The sequence below is a fragment of the Oreochromis aureus genome, linkage group 13 (genome assembly GCF_013358895.1).
Source record: "Oreochromis aureus strain Israel breed Guangdong linkage group 13, ZZ_aureus, whole genome shotgun sequence".
NCBI lineage: Eukaryota > Metazoa > Chordata > Actinopteri > Cichliformes > Cichlidae > Oreochromis > Oreochromis aureus.
Window position 1 is genome coordinate 25,511,732 of NC_052954.1, and position 25,189 is coordinate 25,536,920.

General features: G+C 42.8%; 2 protein-coding genes across 28 annotated transcripts in view; one reads left to right on the forward strand and one right to left on the reverse strand.

The window, feature by feature from the left end:
- Positions 1–18,717, forward strand: part of LOC116325791 (girdin) — a 63,696-nt gene extending 44,979 nt beyond the window's left edge. For 2 of the 8 annotated variants that reach the window (XM_031746805.2, XM_039621567.1), the window contains 22 exons: positions 670–853; positions 1,000–1,130; positions 1,296–1,589; positions 1,881–2,063; positions 2,543–2,821; positions 3,040–3,164; positions 3,405–3,543; positions 4,194–4,370; positions 4,462–4,623; positions 5,800–6,077; positions 6,242–6,385; positions 6,507–6,693; positions 6,815–6,960; positions 7,075–7,167; positions 7,511–7,713; positions 9,683–9,760; positions 11,956–12,192; positions 12,314–12,367; positions 13,136–13,222; positions 13,850–13,939; positions 14,261–14,541; positions 14,722–18,717. In XM_031746805.2, the coding sequence (XP_031602665.1) occupies positions 670–853; positions 1,000–1,130; positions 1,296–1,589; positions 1,881–2,063; positions 2,543–2,821; positions 3,040–3,164; positions 3,405–3,543; positions 4,194–4,370; positions 4,462–4,623; positions 5,800–6,077; positions 6,242–6,385; positions 6,507–6,693; positions 6,815–6,960; positions 7,075–7,167; positions 7,511–7,713; positions 9,683–9,760; positions 11,956–12,192; positions 12,314–12,367; positions 13,136–13,222; positions 13,850–13,939; positions 14,261–14,541; positions 14,722–15,621 (4,452 nt within the window). In that variant the 3' untranslated portion in view covers positions 15,622–18,717. The remainder of the gene's footprint in view (positions 1–669; positions 854–999; positions 1,131–1,295; positions 1,590–1,880; positions 2,064–2,542; positions 2,822–3,039; positions 3,165–3,404; positions 3,544–4,193; positions 4,371–4,461; positions 4,624–5,799; positions 6,078–6,241; positions 6,386–6,506; positions 6,694–6,814; positions 6,961–7,074; positions 7,168–7,510; positions 7,714–9,682; positions 9,761–11,955; positions 12,193–12,313; positions 12,368–13,135; positions 13,223–13,849; positions 13,940–14,260; positions 14,542–14,721) is intronic. The other 6 variants (XR_005615298.1, XM_039621568.1, XM_039621565.1 and 3 more) reach the window with 6 other exon arrangements.
- A 1,109-nt stretch (positions 18,718–19,826) lies between these two features.
- Positions 19,827–25,189, reverse strand: part of LOC116325748 (calcium/calmodulin-dependent protein kinase type II subunit gamma-like) — an 82,600-nt gene continuing 77,237 nt past the window's right edge. For all 20 annotated transcript variants that reach the window (XM_039622009.1, XM_031746746.2, XM_039622010.1 and 17 more), the window contains one exon: positions 19,827–24,166. The gene's annotated coding sequence lies outside the window, so the exon portion shown is untranslated. The remainder of the gene's footprint in view (positions 24,167–25,189) is intronic.

The window sequence follows — 25,189 nt, forward strand, 5'->3', positions numbered from 1 at the left end:
AGACGCTGTGCTCTCCACAAAACCGTTACCGACTCTCATTCCTGGAAATTTCATTAAAACAACACGACTAGGCTGTGTAATTTACTGAAGTCTCTAGGTTTCTTGAAAGCAATCTTTGTGTAATTGATTTGCGTTTGGCTCCAAAAAACTGTTTAGTGGAAACTACACTGTTTTATTGACTGAACAGATTTCTGGCACTCTGTCGCCCAGATGCACTAGCTCGCTGCCCGTCTGCAGGGACTTTGTAGCCGTTAGACCTAAATCTGACACCTTTGATTAGTTTAAGTGTCTGATTTGTAAAATCCGGCCTTGATTAGCTACAGAGAGAGAACACTGGGATTACTGCAGTAAAATCTGTGCACTTGGCTGTGAACATAATGAGATGTGGCTAATGTGATGTTCCAAAATACATGAACAGTTTTGCATACTCCTAATAAGTTTTTTTTTTGTAACACATCATTAGTTTTCTTTCTTGATGTCTTTTGAATTTTAATGAGTTTATCTAACTAGACTAAAAGAAACTAAATGAAAGTCTTTCTCCAGCACTGACTCATACAGCCAAGCTAGTTGTAGCAAAAATGGTCACTAAGCACAGAATTCACCCAAAAGCAAATAATTTATCTTAAATTTGCCTGTTAGTCTTCAATAAAACTGATATGTGCTCTCCAGATGAAGGGTCTTGAACAGGAGAACAAGCACCTGAGCCAAACCGTGTCGTCTCTGCGTCAGCGCTGCCAGGTGGGTGCCGAGGCCCGGGTCAAGGATGTGGAAAAAGAGAACCGCGTTCTCCACGAGTCGATCTGTGAGACAACTGCCAAACTAAATAAGATGGAGTTTGAAAGGAAACAGCTGCGTAAGTGACATGTTTATTACTTTTTATGGTTCATTACAGCAAGTTAGTAATGGTAGGTTTTTTTTGTTTTGTTTTTTCCCCCCTTATCTGCTATAAAAATGTTATGGCTAAACATTCTAGTTGTTGGTAAACATTTATTTTTGCAGGCAAAGAGCTTGAAGTTATGAAGGAGAAAGGAGAGAGAGCAGAAGAGCTGGAAATTCAGATACAGAAGTTGGAAAGGGAAAACGAGAGCCTGCAGAAGAAAGTTGCCAGTCTTGGAATCACCTGTGAAAAGGTCAGGTGCATTTTGTGACAGTTTCTGCAAGTTTTCATCCTCTTATCTTATCTCACATTCAGATTTTTTTTGAAGCAATTGTTGGAGTAACATGAAAACATGAAAAGAATTTGGTGGTATTGCCAAATGCTTTACTTCTCATCTTTGTTTCCTGTGTGTGTGTAGGTGGCTTCTTTGGAGAAGGAGAATAGTGAGCTGGAGGCCGAAGGCCGCCGCCTGAAGAAGAAGCTGGACACCCTGAAAAACATGGCCTTCCAGCTGGAGGCTTTGGAAAAAGAAAACACTCAACTGGAGCAGGAGAACCTGGAGCTTCGACGCTCAGCTGAGAGTCTCCGGTCGGCGGGGGCTAAGGCTGCTCAGCTGGAGGCCGAGAACAGGGAGCTGGAGAGCGAGAAGAGCCAACTGAAACGCAGTCTGGAGCTGCTCAAAGCCTCGTCTAAGAAGTCTGAGAGATTAGAGGTAATACGGGTCGTACAGCGGGTACATATGTGGTTGAAGAGCAGTGAGATGTAACTGTGGGAATAAATTTCTTTGAGAAATTAAAGCAGATATATGCCACTGAAGCTTACCTGCCGTCTTGTCACAAACAAAGACTGTGTTTATTTAAGAATGTGAAGAATCCGTTTTAGTTTTGTAATTTATTATCACTGAATGCTGTTACAGGGGATCTGACATATAGTTGTCTTCAGGGAGAAGCACAACTAGTTCATGGATGATTTGAATTTCCTAATCTGGCTATTCCTCTCCCAGGTGAGCTACCAGGGCCTAGATACTGAGAACCAGCGCCTGCAGAAGGCTTTGGAGAACAGCAGCAAGAAGATCCAGCAGTTGGAGGCAGAGCTGCAAGAGGTGGAGTCTGAGAATCAGTCCCTCCAGCGTAACCTGGAGGAGCTCAAGATCTCCAGTAAACGTCTCGAGCAGCTGGAGCAGGAGGTAGGGAATGCTTAAATGTGGAAAATGGACTGAAAATGACAGAATTAAAGGTATTTTGAGGAACTTGCAGTTATTCCTCTAGCTCAAATATATGGCAACTAGTGGGACAGCTCTAGGCGTCTGTTACTTTTGTTGGCATTGATTAATGGGGTCAGTCACACTGGCTCAAAAAATGTAGTTTCAGTCGACTGAATGCAGTGTGTTGTGATACAGCAGTCTAAAGGTTCCTAAATAAATCAAAGTGCAAAATGATCTGGTGCTTAAGGAGCATTGTACTGCCACTCTGATTCTTTTTAGTTTATTTTGAAATTATAGCACGGTTCCCAGCTGAATTGGATTAACCCAGATTATTTGTCGTATACATTTTTGGCCTTTGAGCTAATCTTTGTCCAAGTTCAGCCAAACAAGGCATTTAGACAAAGAGTAATCCCAAATCATATTTAACCATGTGCTCTCCATTACATTTGCTTCTCCTCCAGAACAAGGCTCTGGAGTTGGAAAGCTCCCAGCTAGAGAAAGACAAGAAGCTCCTGGAGAAGGAGAACAAGCGACTGAGGCAGCAGGCTGAGATCCGCGACTCCAAGCTGGATGATAGCAACCAGCGCATCGCTACCTTGGAGAAGGAAAATCGGACAATGGGCAAGGAGATGATCTTTTTCAGGGACTCCTGTACGAGAGTCAAGGACCTGGAAAGGGAGAAAAAGGAGCTGGTCAAACAGGCCACGATCGATAAGAAGACCCTTGTCACGCTCAGAGAGGTGAAAATAGCTGTTAGACTATCAGACATCTGCAAATATTATCTCAAAACATCTTAAACCTCACGATTTATATATTGATAAAATTAAGAATTTGTGATTAAAAATGTATTTTTATATCCCTTTTAATAAACCTTGCAACCAATTTAATTGGGTTATTTTTAATAAATGATATGTCTGTTACTAATATGGAATTCAAAAGCATGCAATTGTGTGTTTAGGAGCTTGTGAGTGAGAAGCTGCGGACTCAGCAGATGACCAATGATCTTGAGAAACTGACCCATGAGTTGGAGAAGATTGGACTGAACAAAGAGAGGCTCCTGCATGACGAGAGCTCAGACGACAGGTGAATATTATATCTGCATACAAAAGCTAAAACATCCTCAAATTCAGCTCAAATGAGAAGCCAGTCAGCTTGCTTGGAATCAGAATTATTAAAAAGCATTATCACTAAAGTTGAGGCTTAAAATAAATCAAGTCTGGTGAGGTTTAAATTACGTGCTTTGATTTTAATCAGCGTTTCTTTGACAAACTCACTTTGGAAAAACAAACACTCATCTGGACTGACCTGAACCTGTATCGTCAGGTTTAAGCTCCTGGAAACCAAACTGGAGTCGACCCTGAAATCAACTCTGGAGATCAAAGAGGAGAAAATTGCTGCGCTCGAGGCAAGACTGCAGGAGTCCTCCAACCTGAACCAGCAGCTTCGCCAGGAGCTGAAAACGGTATGTAACACAACAAATGGATGTTTTTAAAATATGGATTTGTAAAGTATGGATTTGCCAGTTGTGCTGGCAGCAGGTTAACGAGACTATTCCAGATGTCATTCTCTCCAGCCACACTAGTTCTTTCTGGGCAATCCCAAAGCATTCCCGAACTCCCCAGCCTGTTCTGTCTCTTGAGGTCTCCTCCCATCTGGCATCCTAACTAGATGCCTGAACCATGTCAACTGGCTCCTTTTTTTTTTTTTTTTAAATACTTGAATAAAAAACTTGTTCATTTACAGATGTTTAGCATTGCCATATTAAAGAAAACCCCATTATTAAAAACTTGAATATGCTTGCTTGTCCACTTGAGACCAGCATGTCTCAGCATCTTTCTCATACACTCAAACACTAGAAACAATGAAAACATCGAGGACTTGTCAAGGCCGATGCATTATTTATTTTATCCACTCTTCGTTTCTGTCTGCAGTTTATCTATTTATAAGGGGCGATGTGCGATAGGAGATGTCTGCTTTCCTTCAGGGAGGCGTTTGTATTTTGAACCTGCTGACACAAATCTAATCCAAAGCTGTGAAAAAACATGAACCACGAGCAGGCGGTCGCAGGAATTGAAATGTTTAATTTTGTTGACTTACTATTTTCATCCCCAGGTGAAGAAAAACTATGAGGCGCTCCGGCAGAGGGAGGAGGAGGAGAGGATGGTGCAGAGCTCGCCCCCTAAAGGAGGGGAAGACCCTCAGGCTGTCAGTAAATGGGAGAAAGAAAGCCATGAAGCCACCAGAGAACTGCTGAAAGTCAAAGACAGACTCATTGAAGTGGAGAGGAATGTAAGTTTAGATACTGTCAGGAATGAATTATGTTGTGAATTTTGGTTCTATACTTTCCTGTCTAATATACTATCATGTGTCGTCTTCCCAGAATGCTACTCTGCAGGCTGAGAAGGTGGCCCTGAGGAGCCAACTCAAACAACTGGAAACCCAAAACTCCAACCTGCAGGCTCAGATAGTGGCTGTGCAGAGGCAGACGGCCTCCTTACAGGAGAACAATACAACGCTACAGACGCAGAATGCTAAACTACAGGTAATCCCATCACATCTCTCACAGCTTGGTGTGTGTTTATGGGAGTTTTTCACCATTCTTCCAGAAGTGCATTTGTGAGGTCATAGAATGATGCTGACTGGTCATGTTGGAACAGGAAGGGCCCATCCCCAAACTGTTACCTCAAAGTTAGGAGTATGAAATTGTCAAAAATGTCTTTGTATGCTGAAACATTAAGAGTTTCTTTCACTGGGGCCCAGCTCCCACAGAACAGCCCTACACCATAATCCCGCATCGCCCAAACTTTATACTTGTCTCAGTGCAGTGAGGCAAGTACCGTTCTTCTGGCAACCGCCAAACCCAAACTCATCACTCCTGAGAACACGCCTCCACTGCTCTGTAGTCCAATGGTGGAGTGCTTTGCACCACTGCATCCAACCATTTTTTTCTGTTTGGTGAAGTAAGGCTTGAATGCAGCTGCTATGCCATTAAAACCCTTTCCATGAAGCTCTCTACTCTCTACAGAGAGTTTGGGTTCTGTAGCAGTTGACTTTGCAGAAAGCTGGCAACCATGCATATAGTAGGTGACAGAGCTCTGTTAGCCATTCTGACTTGGATGGCACTGCATTGTGCCTTTATAGGCTCCTCTGTGTACTGCCCTGTTTGCACTGTTGCCTTGCCCGGCTGCTTAGCTCTCTGCTCTGGATTTACACTTGTCCTCCCCGTTTGGCAGTAATTCAAACCCTTCTTAAGGGTGGAGGGATTTACACAGTAGCTATTTCTCTGTTTGCTTGTGTTGCTTTGAATTGGGCACTGTTTGAGGACATTTGTATGTGGGGTGGGCTAGAGGTAGTTAAGAGTTTTTAAAAAAAGGTAGAAATTGTAGCAACACCAGGACTGTGTGTGTGTGTTCATAGTGTGAATAACACAGTAGTCATGACTGTAGAGGGATTTGAGACCTGGGTGCTGCTGTGATCATAAAGGAAAACAAGCAAAGAAACAGCTTTCATGCCGATGTTTTGTAGTGCTTTGAAGCAGGAGAGCAGGTGAGGGAAGAGTGCCCCCTACAGACCAAAGTCCCATCAGCTACTGCTTCCAAGTTCTTTGATGTTTGATTTAAGGGGCTTAATAACGTTCTTATTCACACACCACACTTCACTCTTATCACCTCTTTACGTGATATGTCCTTTTCTCCCTCTGCATTTGTCCTCTTCATAGGTGGAAAACTCAACTCTGAGCTCACAGAGCGCATCCCTGATGGCCCAGAACGCCCAGCTGCAGAGCCAGCAGAGCAGTGTGGAGGGAGAGCGTGAAGGAGCGCTGAGGGAGAAAGAGGAGCTGAGGGCTACCTACGAACTGCTGCTGCGCGATCACGAGAAGCTGGCAGCGCTCCACGAGAGGCAGGCAGCTGAATATGAAGCGCTGATCGGGAAACACGGTGGCCTGAAGACCTCCCACAAGAGCCTGGAACAGCAGCACAGGGACTTGGAGGACAAGTGAGATGTGGTTTAGGAGCTTGGGATGGGCACATGCTCAAGTCTAATTACAGCTCAAGTCTCATTTGTGACTTTAGTTTGTAGTTTGGCCGCCTTTTGCAAGGAAATATGGTCCTGGACCTAACGAAATAAGTGTTAAAGTGTGTGTCTGTTTGTGTATGCAGGTACAAACAGCTCTTGCGGAGAAAGGGGGAGCTGGAGGAGCTGGAGAAAAATCTGAAGGAGCAGCAGGAAAAGATGGCCCTGGAGAATCAGACCCACCAAGCTACAGCTGACCAGTACAAACTGCTCAAAGAGGAAAATGATAGGTCAGCTCAACCTTTTTTCCATAACCTTAAACATTATGCTCACATTAGCACTAATTTATCAAAGGGACTGAATTAAATGCATGAGGCCTTATACTGAGGAGTCCATTTTCTCTCTCCTCAGGTTGAATAGCACCTATCGTCAGCTCTTGAAGGACAATGAAAATCTCCAGCTGGACCATAAAAACCTAAAGAGCCAGTTGAACAGTGCAAAGCTGGAGCAAACCAAGCTGGAGGCTGAGTTTTCTAAACTGAAGGAGCAGTACCAGCAGCTGGACATCACCTCCACCAAGCTAACCAACCAGTGTGAGGTAATGAGTCTCCTCTCTTCCCTTCAGGTTTTTCTCATGGTGTCTACCTTTTTAATGTATCAGATTTCAAAACACTGCTTCTAAAGCCAAATATGAATGTATCTGTCTGTGCTTGTGTTAGTTGTTGAGCCAGCTGAAGGGAAACTTGGAGGAAGAGAACCGTCACCTGTTGGATCAAATCCAGACTTTGATGTTACAAAATCGCACACTGCTGGAGCAGACCATGGAGAGCAAGGACCTGTTCCACGTAGAGCAAAGACAATACATGTAAAACCCATATGATTCTGGCATATTTCTTTGTGTCTGTGTTTGTAAATGCAAATGTGCTGCATTCTCGTCTGCTTTTACTGTACTTTTATCTTCTCATTGTCCAACCTTCAGAGATAAGCTGAATGAGCTGAGGAGGCAGAAAGAGAAGTTGGAGGAGAAGATCATGGACCAGTACAAGTTCTATGACCCTTCACCTCCACGCAGGTGCATAATTTTTCCTTTAAATTACATAGAATTGAGTCAAACTGGTAAAGTTCTGCATACTTGCTGTCTTGTATTTTGAGATGGAAAAGCAATGCAGCACCAGGAAGGGCGTGCATCAAATATTTATTATCTGCAGAGCATCATACAGCTGTATATTGAAACTTTTTTTTCTTAACCCTGATAATCATTTGGGTGCTCAAATGAAGCCTAAAATAAAACGCATGGGACATTTAAAATGCATCTAGCCTTTATATATCCTCTATATGATTATGTATTGATTTTTAAAATCCTATTTCCTTTTCTTCGTCTGTTATTGAGTGTCTGTCTCATCTCTGCTTTACAGGCGCGGCAACTGGATTACTCTAAAGATGAAGAAGCTGATCAAGCCGAAGAGCCGGGAGAGGATGCGGTCTCTCACACTGACTCCATCTCGATCAGAGTCTGGAGACAGTTTTCTGATTTTTCCCCAGGACAGCCAGGACAGCTCATCCATAGGCTCGGGCACCAACTCGCTAGATGACACGCTCTCACACAAGAGTAGCAGCAGTGAGTCTGAAAGAACCACACACACACACACACACACACACACACACAAGGTTGCACAGTTATGGTTTCAACCATCACTGAAGGAACTTCTTTTAAAGTGTTAACAATATTTTTTTTGTTACAAAAAAAAGGAAACTGATAAAATACTGTTTCATAGTACACACAGAATTAGTGAAACATTTGCTAACAGCTTTAATTTGATGCTGAACTTTCTTCATTGACACATAATGGTCCACTTTGTGAGTGTGGCTTTGTATGCCTGAGTGACTGAATGGGTCTTTCCTCCTAACTGCTCCTTTGCTTCTTTATATCTCTCTCTCTGCAAAGGGAGGAGAGGGCAGCAGTCTCATGCCCAAGTGCAGGGTTCCTCCAATGGTATGCTGCGGATGGGGAGGGTGGGAGGGGTTTGTGACCCGACTATCACGTCTTTCAGGGCATGTTTTCGTGAGTCCATTGTCCATATCACTCAGCTGTCGTAGAGATTACGGCTGAGCTGTGCAGGCTGACTCTTGACCTCAGACCTGGTTAAAGATGCAGAAGCATTTCTTGTGTTTGAAACAAATTGAGGTGCACTCAGTCAGCTGTTACCAATACTATTAAACTCGATCACTGAAGAATAGTATTATTTTATGTAGTTACTGGCAACATTTTCAAGGGGATGTCCACCATTTCTGAAGAAAAGTCGCTTTAAGACTTTTGCCTCGTGTCACTGGAGTCATTGTCAGTTGCTAAGCTGTAAGATTTAAAATCTTGGAATTTGCAGAAATCTGGACTACATTTACGTTACCAGCATACTCGCTCAAGGTCGAGCTGAATCAAGTGCACCTCATGGTTTAAATATTGGAAAAAAATCTAATCCCAAGATGCTTTGCTCTCAGGTAACCTGTCGATCTGTTCAGCTCACTCGTAAATAAGAAACGTCCTGTATCATAGCATCGTAGATATTAAAAGGTGCAATGCATTGCCTGGTTATCGCGACCTGGCTTGGTTGGTTGTTTTCAGTTGTACTGACATGAACTGTAATCACCAAGTAACAACTAAACCACATAGGTCTGCTATGTAGCACAAAGTTGTCAGTTAGTGTAACGAGTTTGTATGTTTTTCACAACACACAAGATAAGAGGTAAGACAAAGAGAATGTAGCCTTTAACAACCACGTAGTAACATTTGCTAAAACACTTGCGTACAGTACAGAAATTACACAGTCGAGTGTGCTGGAACAGCAGCTATAAACTTCTCATTCTTTGAGGTTCTTGGGAAAGTCTTTGCTGGAAACACTGTAGTGCTATTTTTTGCTGTTAGCCTGCCCCTTCTTCTTCTCCTGATTGCACCCTTTAATAATTTTCATCTTGTTGTCTCATATAGGTGTGGAATGTGTTGTGTTGTGTACAGAATGTAATGCTTGGAAATAAGTTGAGAATGTAATATACAGTGGTCAAAACCATTAACATGAGAATGTGCGGATGATGCTGCTTGTGTGCAGCAGACGGTGCGTGTTTTGCATCATGTGTGTCTGTTTTCCTATTGTTTACATAATGTAGTTTTTTTTTATATACAAAAGTCTGCCCTTAAATACAGAACATATAGAAAGTCAGTGGAAGGCATTTCAGTCCATCCAAAGGGCATCCAATAAAGTGTGTGTGTGTATATATATTTTTAATAATATGGAGAGTGAAATACCTTACACTTGATTAACTATCTAATAGGCTCTCCAATATTATAACCCACATGTTTTTAAAGTCATATATTATAGTTTTTGTGTTGTCTGTTGTCCAGTTAAGGTGTCCAGGAGCTCAGCGCTCTCTCCCCTGGTTCTGTCTGTGAAAACATTAACCACATCCCTCTGTTCTACCCTCCTTTTCTTTCTTTTATTTTGCTTTTCCTTCACCTCCCTCCTGGCCTTACTCTGTCGCTCTCTTCCCTCCCTACCTGTCTACCTACCTGTCTGTCTCTGGCTGTGATCGGACAGCTATAAAAAGGTTGCCTTTCATGAGGAACAGATCCAAGGACAAAGACAAGGCCAAGGCCATCTACCGGCGCTCCATGTGTAAGATCTCTGTTAGCTGCCATGCTAGCCTTCATCTGCCTCCTCTCCCTCCTCTTGTCGCGCTAGGAGAAACAAAGAAGGAGCAGTCACTGATGTCAGGGTGGTGGCAGCGAGGCACTTCAGGTTTCAGTCACATCTGCAGAATTTGTGTTTAAAACTCCAGAGTTTTATCCATGTTTTAGAGATGTCTGCAAAGGACCTACCAGAGGATCAATTTTTAAATTCTTTATAGTTTAGTCACCATACCCATCCCCCTGCCGCTCTGCTATACCTGGTGACATCAGTGACTTGTCCTTAAAAATTTTTCCTAGTCATTCCCACCCATCCCATCACTTCTGCCGCCACGTCTGCCGCCGCCACTTTCTCCTGTAGAGTATCTTCCAAGTCTTTACTGGCTGTCAGCAGTATAGTGTCACTTTACTCTCACTATTTGCAGATGAATGAATAGGACAACCTTAGTGTTTGTTAGGGCTAAACTATAGGAACAGTGGTGATTTAGTTTTTTTCTGTTTTATTTTCACCTCTGGACCAAAACCATGTCATTTGGTCACTTACAGTAATGTGCAATGGGCAGCTTTCTTGTGTGCTTTGTGGTTTTATTTTGTTTGTGTATGCTGAATGAAAGGCCAAGTGTGTGTGTGTGTGTGTGTGTGTGTGTGTGTGTGTGTGTGTGTGTGTGTGTGTGTGTGTGTGTGTGTGTGTGTGTGTGTGTGTGTGTGTGTGTGTGTGTGTGTGTGTGTGTGTGTGTGTGTGTGTGTGTGTGTGTGTGTGTGAGAGAGGGTGTGTGTGTGTGTGTGAGAGAGGGTGTGTGTGTGTGTGTGAGAGAGGGGTGTGTGTGTGTGTGTGTGAGAGAGAGGGGGTGTGTGTGTGTGTGTGTGAGAGAGAGGGTGTGTGTTCAGGTGAGACAGCGGGAAAGACTGTGAGTTTGCCTTTCATGCGTGCTCCCGTGTTTGATTACAGCATGACAAAGAAAATCACTAAGTGCTTGATCATCGCTCGCACTCACCATGGAGGACTTGAAATGGAGCCTTTATTCTGTCTCTCTCTCTCTCCGTCTGTCTGTCTCTCTCTCTCCGTCTGTCTGTCTCTCTCTCTCTTCTCTGTCAGCGTGCTGCATTTCAGATCTTATTCTGCTGACATGGGCTTGCCTCGCTCTGATTTATTTATTTATTTTGTGTGTGTGTGTACAGCACCACCGCCGTTGCTCAGAGCAGCTTTGCATGTTTCCATGCTTCTTCTTCACTGTCGGCTCAGTAATCAAAGTGCATAGAGACGGTCAGGGATGTCAGAAAGTGTCTGGCTGTGACCGACCGTGCACTTTGGTTGATATGTTGTTGGCTTTTGTGCATTGAGTTTTAAAAGGCTTGGAACTGTTATTCTATAGCATGAATTTATTATTGAATATTGACTTGTATCCAGTGATAATTATAGTCTAGATCTGGCCTTAAAGAGCATTTTCCTGCCCTGCCCTGTCAGAGTCCTTCGAGAAGCAAGTCTCGGCACTGGGTAGCCATTTTGAAAGGCCTCTGTACAGTTGTTTATCGCTTTCATCTAAATGAAAGGCGAGAGAAGTTGTAGTTCCTTCTGTGCACGGTTTCACAGCGTTACAGCTTTGCTCATGGCTCAGTGCTGACACAACTTCTCACATGATCTGTGCTCTTCTCATTTCAGCAGAGCCAATTCATGATACAGTATTACAGCGCATTTTTGCTAATACAATGAATATGAGATGTTCTTTTCTTATATGAAACTTAAACATGATTGGTTAATGTATTTTCCATTTCGCCAGTTGATTGGCTCTGTCGTGGCAGCAGCGGGATAACCGCCACCTTTGCTTTTACAGAATCCTTTTAGAGATTATTGAAGGATTCTTTGAGGCCACGTCTGTGTCCTGTAATGTCTCTAGGCACATTCCCAATGGTAATTTAGCCTTTGTCTCCAAGAGGGTACTAGATGAGTGTCCTGTGTACAAAAAAAAGTTGTAAAAAATCTTTGCAAGGTTGTTCTTCCCTCGTAAGGATATTTTAGCAACCAGTTTCTCTGATTTTAGTTTGCCTTTAAAGTCTGGATGGATTAAATTTGGACTTCTCTAAGATAAAATGCCTATAAATCCTGAGCCATTACTTGAGGTAAGATTAAATGTATTAAAATGCCTAATCTCATTTTTTTTCTTCATGCCAACCCATCCATCCTAGCTATGAATGACCTGCTTCAGACCATGGCAATGGCAGGCGGTCCTGAGGCTCAGTGGGCGGGCAGCAGTGAGAATCTAGACGGGGCTGAAGCCGGAGATCCCAACATGACGGGCAGAAGCAGGCGCAGTGGGCAGCGCATGAAGGAACTCGCCTTTTCCACCAATGCCATTGATTGTGCCACCCTCACCCTGCCTAGTTCAAGTCACAGTAGAGCCAAGCACAGGCTTCAGGTCAAAGGTCAGGATGCCTGTTTGTGTAAATACATTGTGTTAATTTCCTCATTTCATTTAATTGATGAAATCTGTTCAGAACAGAGTGAAAAGAAGCCGTAGCATGACTGCCCTCTTTATCTCAACAGACAATGCCTCATGCGAGGATGTCGCCGCCTCATTGGATGATCCCAAGAGTCAAGGTAGAGTAATGCTTCACACGACATCAGCACGAAACTGTGTCAAAGAAAAGCGCCTGCAGTCTCTCAGCACCAGGCTGGAATCTGAAGGCCCCTTAAACAAGAAATGAGGGGGAAAAAAACAGGTCATGTCCTCAGGAGTCCCACTGATAATCTTTGGGCTGCCTTCCTGCACTTTGATTAAGCTTGATTTAGAGTTAGATGGGAGCAAAAGAGACGGGGAGAGGGAGACAGATCAGCCTTTGCTGAAAGCAGGATTGACTTTAATACAGGCGCTAGGGTGTTATCCAGGGCAGTTAATCTGGATCCAGGCAACACTTGATCAGGTCTGTGTTGCTTTAATGTAGATGACCCAGTTGCTAAACAGCCACCAAACTACTGGCACACATTCCTTAAGCTAGGTCTACAGACAGATTTCTCTTGTTGTGTTTAAGTGCTGCAAACATCTGCACTTTTGATGGTCAATAAACTGGTTCCACAGGATGTTGTTCCCACTTCATCACTGTAATGGTTGGAGAAGGACGCCCAGTCTCACTCACACACCGGATGTTACTCAGAATGTATGAGCCATTAGGTCATCGGATGTTGTAGAGACTAATGGTAGTTTGAGACATGTATTGATTTTTTTCCCCTCCCCCAGACACTGTAAATTATCTTTTGTTTCCATCTGCGTTTCATTAAACTTTATTATTTTTGAGCAGTATTGAGTTGTCATGTTACCCTTTAGGTGTGTTGCATTGTATGTTTTTTTGTTTGTTTGTTTGTTATCAGGGCCACAGGGGTATATGTCCCCCTGCCATTTGCGTCGTTGTGCTGTTGGTCTGAGCGCTATGTGCAGAGTGTCCTGTAACATCTGTAGTAAGTGACAGTTACTCGGGACTGAGGATCACTGTGGGGCCACAAGCAATCCGCTGGTTTCTGACTCTGATACTGATCTGTAACGTTGGGGTTGATTTGAAATTCTAATTTGGTGTCATGCATGTCGTGAAAACCAGTTTGAGATGATTTCACGGTCACTGGTTTTCAGTTGGGGCTGTCCCTGTCAGCACTGGAAAGCGCAAGTTCATGTTGTCTTCACACCTTTCCTTTACTCTTTGTCTTCCTTCTCAGTTCCTAACATGGCCTGTCATTTCCTCTTTAATTACTAACAGACTCACACTTGTATCGTCTGTCACTTCCCCTTTATTGGTGGGAAATCGGTCCATATATTTGGGTGTCCCTGCCCTCTCTGTCAGTAGTTCCTTTGTTTATTGAATGGACATATTGGGGCTGCAGCCTGGCATTGAGCCACCTTTCCTGTCCCTCTGCCTGGCATGTGCCATCTGCTCCCCCAGCAGGAGATGTTCTGTCAGGGTGTTGGCGTCCGTATACGTGTTACTCCTCGCGTTGGTGCATGTTGGTGTGGATACGTGTAAGCGTGTACAGATATAAATCCTGACTGTGAATCTATCTGTGCATGTGTCTTACCTCTCGTCCCTTACCCAGCCTCCAGACCCTCCAGTCTTCATAGCAACAGGACCACCAGTAGTAATAGTAACAATAACTCCCACCTCACTTCTCCTCTGGAGGGCAAAGGTATGCTCCTCCTTTCCTCTTCCTCTGCTCCTATCCACTTATTACTCTTGTCTTTTTCTTTGGCTCCCTTTCATCTTGTTTTTCTTGTGTAAAAATGTGATCAAGTTGGTTTGGTTCAACTTTAAGGCGTTCTATTTTCTTCATTGGGTAGAAAGCTATAACTCATGATGGTAATAAAATTAGATCTGAGATAAAATTATGAGATTTTTTTCAATATAATGCTTTTTAAATGGCATGGCGTGTTCTGAAAGTGTGGAGGAAGTCTGATCACTACTAATGCAATCAGAAATCTTGTAATCCATGCCTCCCCTCGTCCTGCAGGCACACTGAACGGCAGTCTGAGCAGGCCTCACAGCGAGAGCAGCGGCGAGTTCAGCCTGAGTCTGGACCAGGAGGTGTGGTCCAGCAGCGGCAGCAGCCCCGTCCAGCAGCCCACCTCCTCACGCTCCTCCCACCAGAGCCCCCTGCAGCTGCGCAGATCTCTCGACCCATCCGCTGCCGCGGGCAGCGCAGTCCAGACCCAGATCAGGAAGACAGGATCCCCAAGGAGCGAGGTGCTTTCCCTGCAGCAGTTCCTGGATGAGGGTATTGATCCTGCAGAGGTGAGGCCTGAAATTCTGTTATAAGTGCTGTTCTTAGATTTATTGGATTACAGCCTACATATGGACTAAAATTGAACATGTTCTTCTTTATTAGTCAGTTCAGATTGCGTTTGGAGTTGGACGTGAAATGTTTCCATTGTTATTTGTTCTGTCCTTAATGCTGTTTGCTGTCTTTTGTAGTCTGGCAGTCAGGAGAACCTCACTGTAGACTCTCCTCGCCTCTCCACCTCCTCTGAGCACAGCCAGAAAGAACGCACTGTCACAAAGGGCCGGGGCATACTGCGCTCGTCCAGCGGGAAGGCCGCACCAGTCAGCGCTGACCGGCCTCCGAGGTCTTCCGGACAACCAGGACGCCCTTCCCTGCGGAAGGCCGAGAGCACACGCGTGAAAGGCTCCGCCCCGATCCGCGCCAGCCTGTCTTCACAGGGCAAAGCGACCTCGGTCTCCGAACGGCTCGATTCAGCCTCCTCCACCCTGCCCCGGGCCAGCAGTGTCATCTCCACCGCTGAAGGTACCACACGGCGTACCAGCATCCACGACCTGCTGTCCAAGGACAACCGGCAGCCCGTTTCGGTTGACGCTCCTGCTGCTGCTGCTGCTGCTGCTTCCACCAGGGCTGGGCTACGCTCGCAGCCCACACCCAGTGAGTACCACCCCAACAGCACCAACCTTAAGGGACCCCTCACCACCATCACCCCCATGCCCAAGTCAGTCAGCTTACCTTGCCATAGCTTGGAGGACCCCGACCTCTCCACCCTTGAGTCTTTCCTCGGCCCTTCCTTCACTGTAGAATCTGTATTCATGGACTCCATCTTTAGTGAGTCAGCAGACAAAAACCTCCCCTTCCTTTCTCTTAACCCCACCTTAGTCAGCAACATCAGTGGGCCTCCTGTTACAAATAAGACCCACCCTCCTCCTGTGCCGCATCACATTCGCACCCAAAACCAGACCCCCCACAGCCAATCAAACGGCCAGATGAGATCCAGTGAGGGTGTTGATCAGAGTTGTGTAAATAACCCGGATCAGTCACTGAGCCCAGAGGAGAGGGAGTCTCTGTGGTATGAGTACGGCTGTATCTAAATGACGGGGAGGTTTCTGGTTTGCTGATTTTAATACTTGACTTGAAGAGGGAGGAACAAAAGGATGGATAAAGAGCAAAGCCATTTCCTCTGCATGTATTCATCAGAGCACTATCTGTCTCTGTGTAGTGTATGTGGGTCATTTTTCCCCTGTTTGCTATGGTGCTGATTGGTGACTTTAATTTTTAATATTTTTTTAACCCCCATTTGCTTTTTTATGATGCCCGACTTTGACTGTTCTTCCGTCCAATAACCTTTCACACATTATTTTTACCTCATCAGATAAGTTTTACCTGGCTAACATTATACTATTATCTGTTGCACTGGGGCGATACATTTTAACTTGGGAATGAGAAGAAATATAGAATTATCTAAAGCTTTCATTTGAGGCCAGAACACACCGAGCAAGTCAGTTCAAGTCACACCAGGAATCATAAAAACAGCAGGAAAAGCTGTTTTCGATAATGAGCATAATGAGCAAAGCATTCTGGGGCAATTTCTTCATAGTAAAGTCAGATAATAGGTTCACTTTGCATTTTCTGTTTATTATGGTGATTCTTGGCAAGTCCCACTTTTCACCTCCTAAATTGCATGGCTTTGTTTTGTCTGTTTGACCTGAAACTTTCATTTGGATTGCTGTGATCAAAATGGTTTTCATACGTTTGTTTCTTATGATGTTGTGTGCTGTTTGTTTTTTGTTTTTTACATTTGATATTTTTTCTGTTTTTCTTTGCTGTGTACACATTCACTGGAGTGTTTGCTCCCCTCTGCAAATGGATTAATATGATCTGGTGGATCTAAACTGACCTCCTGGGCTGGTGACAAAATGATGAAGCTTCATTCCCAAAACAATCAGAGCGGCATTTTTAGTTTGAAACGTGAAAGTTGACGGAGAGGACACAGAACACAGCATGATAATAGTGATTTGGTTTTACGCAGTTTCTGATTGTTTGGGGGTATTTTAATTATTTTTTTTTAGAACGTGGAGTCGATAATGTAAGTTGATTCGTTTGAGGTTGTTTTGTGAATGAAGCGAACATCATTCCTTTTGGTATTTTCTCCTGACACGCCACAAGTTGGATAACTTGAGGTGATATTTGAGACTGACCTATCTTGTATAGACTGCTATCATTAAGTTATAATCAAAGACGAGCACTACATATTGTGCCAATAGTAGTTGAACTGCCTGTATCTACGTCCTTATTTATTTCTGCTTTTGTACTCTTTAGTTGCTATATTGTATTTATCTTGATTCAAAGTATCCGCAGGTATGAAGTAAATGAAAATGGTCTGTCATCACTCTGCAGATGTAACATAAGCGTTGCCTTTGTCCTACAGATGTGGAGGGCAGAAAGTCTAAAAGCAGGAGCGGGGAGCCGCAGCAAAGCTGCTAAACCCTGTCCCCCCCACCCTCGTCTGTCTGCTACCATGCTGTGAGCGCGTGGTGAGTGAGCGAGCGGGGGGAGAAGGGGGAGGGGGGTGGAGGGCGGGGTCAGTCTTGTCTCCATGGGAACCTAAAACATGGTGTAACAGATGTCATCCATCCTGCTGTGCGCTTGCTTTCCCCTGCTTCTCTAAGCTGTTACCCTCTCCCTCACTGTCCTGTCCATCCCCTCACTGTCCCTGTGGTGCCAAACGCCTGTTCAAGGAGCCTGATAGGACCCGTCTGCATGGCATATGGGCCATTTTACCGTGTAGCTCTGAGTGGATGCTGCTTCCCCCCCCCCCTTGGTTTTCAAATCCCTCGACAAGACGAGCCATTGGGCTCCAGCAGCTCACCGTTTCCCACTCCTTCATAAAGCATCTCATGCTGTTGGCAACTGCTGAGTGAAGAAGTCGGTGTTTGCAGGCTGCTTATTGTTGCTGCATGGCTTTGGTGTAGCGCTCAAATCCTTCCCCCTTGCATGTAGATCCAGGCGTCCTTCTGTGTTCCCTTGTTACGTCTCTGTCTTTGCTGGTACAGCTTCTGATCTTTAACTTTCTCCTTTCTCTGTTTTCCATCTCCTTTCCTTCTTTTATTTTTCTCAACTTTCTTTTCATCTTTCTTTCCAATTCTCTCTACTCCTCTTTGCTTGCTTGGGACTCAGAGAAAGGTGGCCTTGGAGCTGTGTGTCTGAAGCCTAGTAGAGTGAATCTGCTGAGACCGTCTACAGTGAGAAAAGATTGTAAAAGCCTGTCTCCCCCCCCCCCATTTTTTTTTTAACCCAGGACACTTCAGTAGAGAAAAGTGGCTTCCTTCTCTGTTTTCTTCTTTCTTCCTTGAATCAAGGAAACAACTTAAAATTATTAGAAAATGTTACAGTGACAGTTTTTGTTTTCTTTCCACTAAGACTCCGATGGCAGATTGCACTGCCACTTGTCCTTCAGTGTGACGGACAGTTAGCCATGCACTAGTCTCTGTGGACTAAAATTAAAGTGCCAGTGTTCACACAACAGCCAACAGGGCAACCTTGAACCAGTGAGACAGACCTTCTTCTGCCCAGTGCCATGGTCATAAAACATTTTGTGACTGGGCAGAATGCACAAACAAAGACAACATGAAGCATGTCCGGAGAATCACAATCTGCATGGAGCAATCAATCAATCATCCCGCTTCCTTTATCCAATCAAAGAGAACAGTGTTCAATGGAAACATGCCAGGATGCCAAATGGACTCGGACAGGAAGCCATGACAGCTTGATTGAGTGAAGGTAGTGTGAGAGAGAGAGGGTAGAGACTTATCATGGGAGTGTTTCAGGTCACCTATAAGGCAGAGACACACCCTGAGGAAAAAAACCCTACAATGTAGTTCATCTTCACTCTTCATTTTCATTTCACCAAATGGCGCTGAAGCATCTCATTTATCACTTCCATTGCTGCTCTAATCCAGAGAATAACTGTAAAAGCACATAGTCTTTACTTTCTAAAAAGGCACTCCGTAAGGAAGTGTTTAATAAATCTGTCTGAAGTACAGGTGACCTGCGGCCTGCCCAGTGCAAACGGAGCATGTGCAGACTTCTGTTGTGTTGAACATGTTGGCAGTGATGAGACCCAGTGTTTTCCTCCTTTTCCACTTTTACATGAATTCATTTGATGTAATTAAAATTCATCAAGACTATCTGTGTGCGCTCTTGGTTCATTGTGTGTGCATGTGTATATATAGTCGGGGTACTCTGTTATGAGAGTGTAGTCTAATACAACAGCGCTGCAGTGCTAATCGTGTTGGAGTTCAATTTGATCTACTGTTTGTGGTTCTTTCCTTTTTCAAAGGTGAAAAACACAGCAACTCAAATGCTGTTCTTGCAGTACTTGGTTGTTTATCTTACTGCTGAATTACTCTAGATTTCTGCGTTTTTACATTTTAGCAGAACTGGTGTGTGAGTAACTTCACACAGTCAGATTTAAATACCCCAAATATGTATAAAATAGCCAGAGTCGTCTTCCTAGCTGGTGTAGTGTAACGTTAATTTGTAACTTTAGTAGATACGCATAGTTAAAAGTTAATGCAGTCTAGTACTGAAGTGCTGCAATAAATTTTTCCATCATGATGTAGGCATGAAGGGAATAATTATGTAACAGACTTTGTTATAAAATACCCATTAACGTCTTCACATTCGGCCAACTTCAAACCATCAAGTCAGCGATGGAATCGAACCTCATCCAGGCTCACTGATGGGAGAAGGATGACCAGGAGTCAGAGGTATGGTTCTTAAAGCCGAGTAACGTATTTTCTGCTGCAAACAGTAGTTAAAATGTTCTGCAGCGTGCTTGCAAATTATCCCTTCTTACTTATACTGATCATTAAAAAAAGCCTCTAATTTTCTCTGAAAATAGAACATTGTGTTTTGTCTCCCAGGGCCCATTTAACTTGACAAACTTTAAAAAAACATGTATGAAGACTGGACTTTGTGCCCCTGTGAGCACATGGGAGGCGATGTAGGCTGAATCAGGGGGTGTTCGGTGCACCCTAGAAGTGGGTTTTGGTACAGAACTGGATGAACTAATATATTCTGTGTAATTTCATGTTACCTTTAACTACCAACAGACCTTAGAGTGGGTTGGGTAATGAACACATTTTAGCAACATACAGTAAAACCTAATGTAAGTAACTTGCTTTAATCTCATTGCAGGCGTAGTTTTCTCCACAGTTATATATTAACATTGTTTATATTGCAAAAAAATTTACATTAACAGTAAAGCTTTGAATAAAAAAAACATCCACACCACTTTTTTTTTTAATGTATGTTTATTAACTGTATGGTCATGCAAAAATCCAGCATCCAATTGAAACTCAGACATATGTTCCCCCCTTTTTTTTATTGTAAGGTTACAATGCAATAAATTCACTTTCAAGGGGCACATAAAAGCTAAGGCTTCTGCTAATCTTTTAAGCATTTTAAAGCGATTTAACATCACTTGATTTTAACATCTCAGCCTTTTCATAACCTTGAGGATGCAAATAACATAGGTTTCCATTTCTTTATCAAGTAAACAGTGAAAAATTACCGGAAAGTAGACATGCATATTTCTTCCATTTGTAAAACTGCATATATAGTGTTGCTGTTAAAGATTGTGGTTTTTAAATTATCCTCTTTAAACATCTGTTTTAAGCATTTCACAAATCTTTTCAGCTCCTCGGTTCACTCGGGTACACTCTTAACACATTTGCCAAAGTATTTGGAGAGCCTGACTGCTGAACACAATAGGACTTTTAAAAGAATTCAAATGCAGGTAAGCTACTTGAAGTATAGGGAATCATTATTCTCTTATATGTATTTGGTGCTTTTTCCAAAGTTAATCTGTGCCCTAAAGTGATCAGGCAGCTGATTTATCCAACAGCTGACATCAGCCAAGGAGAAATACGGATTATATGTGGTGTGACCGAAACTGGAAAACTGAGAAACCAAAACTAGATCTTCAGGTCTTTATTATTCTAGGTCAGGATTCAAAAATCAAATGACTCACAGATAAGTTTATACTTAAGGTCGGGAAAAAGATTCTTTGAAACTGCATGAATTATAAAATTTGGACCATGTTAATTAAAGATGCTTTGTGAAAGTGGATATTTCTAAAATCATCATACGCAGTGTTTAGATCCATTGTAACTTGCTACTAGCGATCCCTGTCTTGGCTTGTTGTTGCCACCTGCAATTAAGCAAAACACGAGAAATATCTAATTTTTAAGGTTAATTATGATCAAAGAAAGTGGAGATGAAATTTAAAGTGAACCCATTATATTTTCTATATTTTTTTTCCATAATATTTTTTTCTTTTTTACTAAACACACCCAATTCAAAGTAACCAGGTAAGCATATGCACAACCCAAAATCTCAGGCTCTTAGCTCTGGTTCATGTTAGTTAATATTTAATGCGCAAAACTCTGGATGAGCATAGCAGCTCTATCCACTTCCTGTTCAAACCTTCTGTTGGTGAGGGGCAGCCAATCAGGAAAAAAAGTTACCTTAAAGGAGGGGGACGGGACAGAATTGTTTTAAGTTGAATAATAAAGTCAGTAAAAGTCCAAGAATAAAAAATATGGAGTTGCAGCAGGATGCAGATGATCTGCACACCACCTGTGTGACTAAAGTCGTGAGCAGACTCACTGTAAGGTCACAAACGTTGACGAATCACTGTTAACGTTTAACTGAAAACTTATTTGTTAAGCCTGTGCAGCTCACATATTAACATCAATGATGGCTCACTTCCAGCCTAACAAAAGCAGATCAGAGGTGAGTGCAAAACTTAATGGAATTCAACCTTTAATATTTTTGGTTTTGCCTTGGCTTTCTCTGCTACAACATATCAAAAATATTTGTCTAGTTTGGTTTTGTCATAATTGACCAAAAGAGCTTGATGTCAACTGTCCAAATACTTTGGCAAACTCTGATAAATTCCCCTCCTTTTAAGATAATCGTTAAAGCCTAACTGCATTCTCCCCATTCCATTTAAACATTCTCATAAGCGTGGAAACGAGCGCACGCACATACGCACACACAGACACGCACAATGAAAGAAAAGCATCTCATCAATTTGTGGTATCAACAAACAACTGAGCACAAATGGAACTACTGAACCATACAAAACATCACATAGTTTCAGTACTGGTTTTACAACGCTTCATTGTGGTGCAAAAAGTGGGAGGAGACACAGTTTTCATGGCATGTCAGATATGTCCACAGCACAGGCGCTTGATACAGTAGGGTGGGGCTCACATATGATTTAAATTTATTTACTTTTTTTTTTTTTTTTTAACAGTCTGTTGACCGTGTTAGCGCACAGATATGTGATGGTCCGAAGCATTGATGTGGTTTCTGCTCTTAGGTGACCACCAGCAACAGGACGGGTGGTGCATGAGTTACTATTAAGCGGCGCCGCACGGGACGGGACAGGACAGATAGCAAGCCTCACCCCTCCACTGGTACAAAGTCACACACTCACAAAGTTTCTACGACACAGTGAAAAAACAGTGCTGCAAAGTTTAACCACTGACACACAGATATGTTATTTTTTGTTATTTTTTTTCAGGCAGAATCTTTGATCTCATGTGCTTTCATGATGTGAATTCCAAAAATATTTAACAAGAGGAAATCTTTATCCCAACATTTCAGCATTCGGTGTGTGCAGTGATCTGTGTGTGAGGGGATGAATCTCCATTCAATTCAAACCCTTAATATTTTTAACCTCTGCATAAAACAAATGGAAAATATCAAAGATTAGATCAAAACACTAACAGCTACAACATTTACAACAGAATCTGACAAAAAACCAAAACTAAACGGGGCCAAATTCACTGACTGCAGTTGATCAGCGAAGGTCCCAGAGCCCTCTAGCCAGTGTAGCCCTCTTCCCATCGTGCCTTTTTTAAAATTTCCTCCTGTCCAATCCCTCGGCTGCATTCCTTTTTAAACATGCTTTTTTTTTTTCTTTTTTTTGTAATAATGCCAGGACTTCACACAGAAGTACAGCAAGCCAAGACTGACGATATACAAATTATTTCAAGAACACAATCAGAACAAGAGACAGGCATAAGGGTGACATCATCATCACACGTCGTGGTGCTACTAAGATGGTAGTAAGGGCTGGTTAGCAAAGGTCACGACAAATGTGGAGATTGTAAAAGGGAAGGAATGATGAAAGTAGAGTGGCAGAGGTAGGGTGAAGGGGAAGGATTTTGGCAAGCATAACCTGAAGTTGCAGAAAGGTTCACTCCCTCAGAAGAGCGACCACAACAGCATCGAGTCTTAAGTGTCTGTGCAAAAACAGTACAGGCCATCAGAGAGTTAAGATAAATCATGCTTCACATCAAATACACACACGCAGACACACACAAACTAAACTAAAGAAAAAAAACTAAAGAGTTAGATTGAGAGCATCCATGCTTTCAGACCAGGTAGTTTAGAGACGTGAGGAGCTTTAGACTTTGACCAATGGCGCTGCCTAGTGTTCAAATGCACACAGTGCAGGGCAGACAGATGGAGGCCTTCTGCAACTTCAGGATGAGCTGGCCTGGATGCCGTGTCTAAAGCTCAGGAAGGGCTCAACCTCAAAGGCTGGAGCACAGGGACTTTGAATGTGTGTGTGTGTGTGCATGCATGTTGCATGTGAATATGTTTGTATTTACACTTTGGGACCAAAAAAAACGAAAAAAAAAAGAAGCCGAAAACACCGTCACACTCATCTTCAGCTCCCCTACCTACACCTCAGAAGTAAATCATGCCCCCCTCCACCCCCCTTTGTCCTACATAAATATCCATTTATACACAATTCTGTTAAATAAAACCCCTCTTGATTAAAAATGATTTTTTTCCAACACAAAATACTTTAAAACACTATCCCTCGTTCAGGAGATAAAACGTTTTTCAGAATACATATTACAAAAAAGCAAAATAAAAATAAAGGTCCCTTCAGTAACACCTGAACCCCTTTAAAACATCGTGTGCAGATACTCAAATCTGACACTTAAATCTGGTGTTAAAATCTAATATTAACTTTACATTAGTTGCTCGCGTTCCCATAAACCCCACCCACAAATACCTTACAACTCTAAAACGACTGGATTAAAACAGACGCTCTGAACAGAAATCACTTTTTCCAAGACGTCCTTGCTGCCCCGGTCTCTGTGCGAAGTGTACTTATTTTTCATTTGTTATACATAATTTTGAACATGTTAATACTTTTCCACGCGGCAGACGAACAAAGAGTGGGGAAATGAAGGCCATGGGAGAAAAGGATCAGGACAGCATCACCCCTGTGTTGCCACCAGAAGCATGCACCATCTGCAAAAAGGGGCTGACATCAGCTGGGCCCCAACATCATCTAGCTAGGGTTGGACTGGATTGGTGTTGGTCGGTGTGGTCGGTCATTCAGTCGAGCTTTTAAGATATGCATTTTTTTTTTTTAATTGTTTTTTGGTTTGTGGTTTTGTTTTTTTTTCTTACTTTTTTTTAAATTGTAAGGTATGTTTCCCACATTTGTGTTTTCCAAGCAGCCTCTTCCTGGGCAGGATCCAGACACCGCTCCGACCACGGAGAATAAATGCTCCCAATAGCTTTAGACTTCAGGCAAAGCTGGAAAAAGGAGAGCACTGCGGTTAGTGAGTAAGTTGTCTCAGGGTTGAGGATGAGAACTAAAGGAGACGGAGCTTATGCTTTCCCACTGAGCCTGAGATCTATGGACTCTTTTAAAAAGCAGGTTAAAAACTAATCTTTTTAAACTATATTTTCTAACTCCTTGTCTTTATGTTTTTAGCTATTTTGCTGTGATAGTTATCTTGAAAAGCGCCACATAAATAAACTAAGAATATTTTACTGTGTTATGGATCCTTCTCAGCTTCCACAGCTGGTGGACTGAATGCAGTGGGGAACACAGGGCATCCCATGTAAAAAGCCCCTTAATTTTTCTATTAAACTGACTTGTTTTCACCATTGTCTAAATACAGTAAAAGGAATATCATTCTTCTTTTACTCTCATTTACTTATACATATTACGGGGATAACTCAGAAGGTTGAGTGGTCTGCTTCCAATCCACTGACCGTCTACCCTGAGGTACCCCTGAGCAAGGTACACTGGTCCCCGCGTCTCCGTACACTGGCTGCCCACTGCTTCACTGAGTGAATGAGTTAAATGCAGAGAGGAATTTTCCCACAGGGATCAATAAAGTATACATTATTATTATATTGATGGACAACATGCTTCATATTGTATGCGAGTCAGCTCTTTGCCTAATAACACTCCGAGTTTACTCAACAACTCTTAAAGACAATATCTCTGATTACAATGAGTACCTTTAAACTCTGATGGATATCATTAAACTGTCACACAGGGCTGTTTCGCTCATGTGCCACTAGTTTTATGTGATCTAGCTTTAGCCGGTGCTGTTGAAATTTTATACACAAAAACCAAAATAATGAAGGAGTATCAGTTGTAGAAATTGCCTAGTGACAGAAATAAAGTAGTTTGAATTAAAGCTGAATGCTAAAGTGTGTGATAATGTAGATGGGAGATGGACAAAAGGATTTCAGAGCTCTAAATATTAAAAATTCTTGCAATTTAGATTGGTGCTGCACACCAAAAATCATTAAAGAACCCTT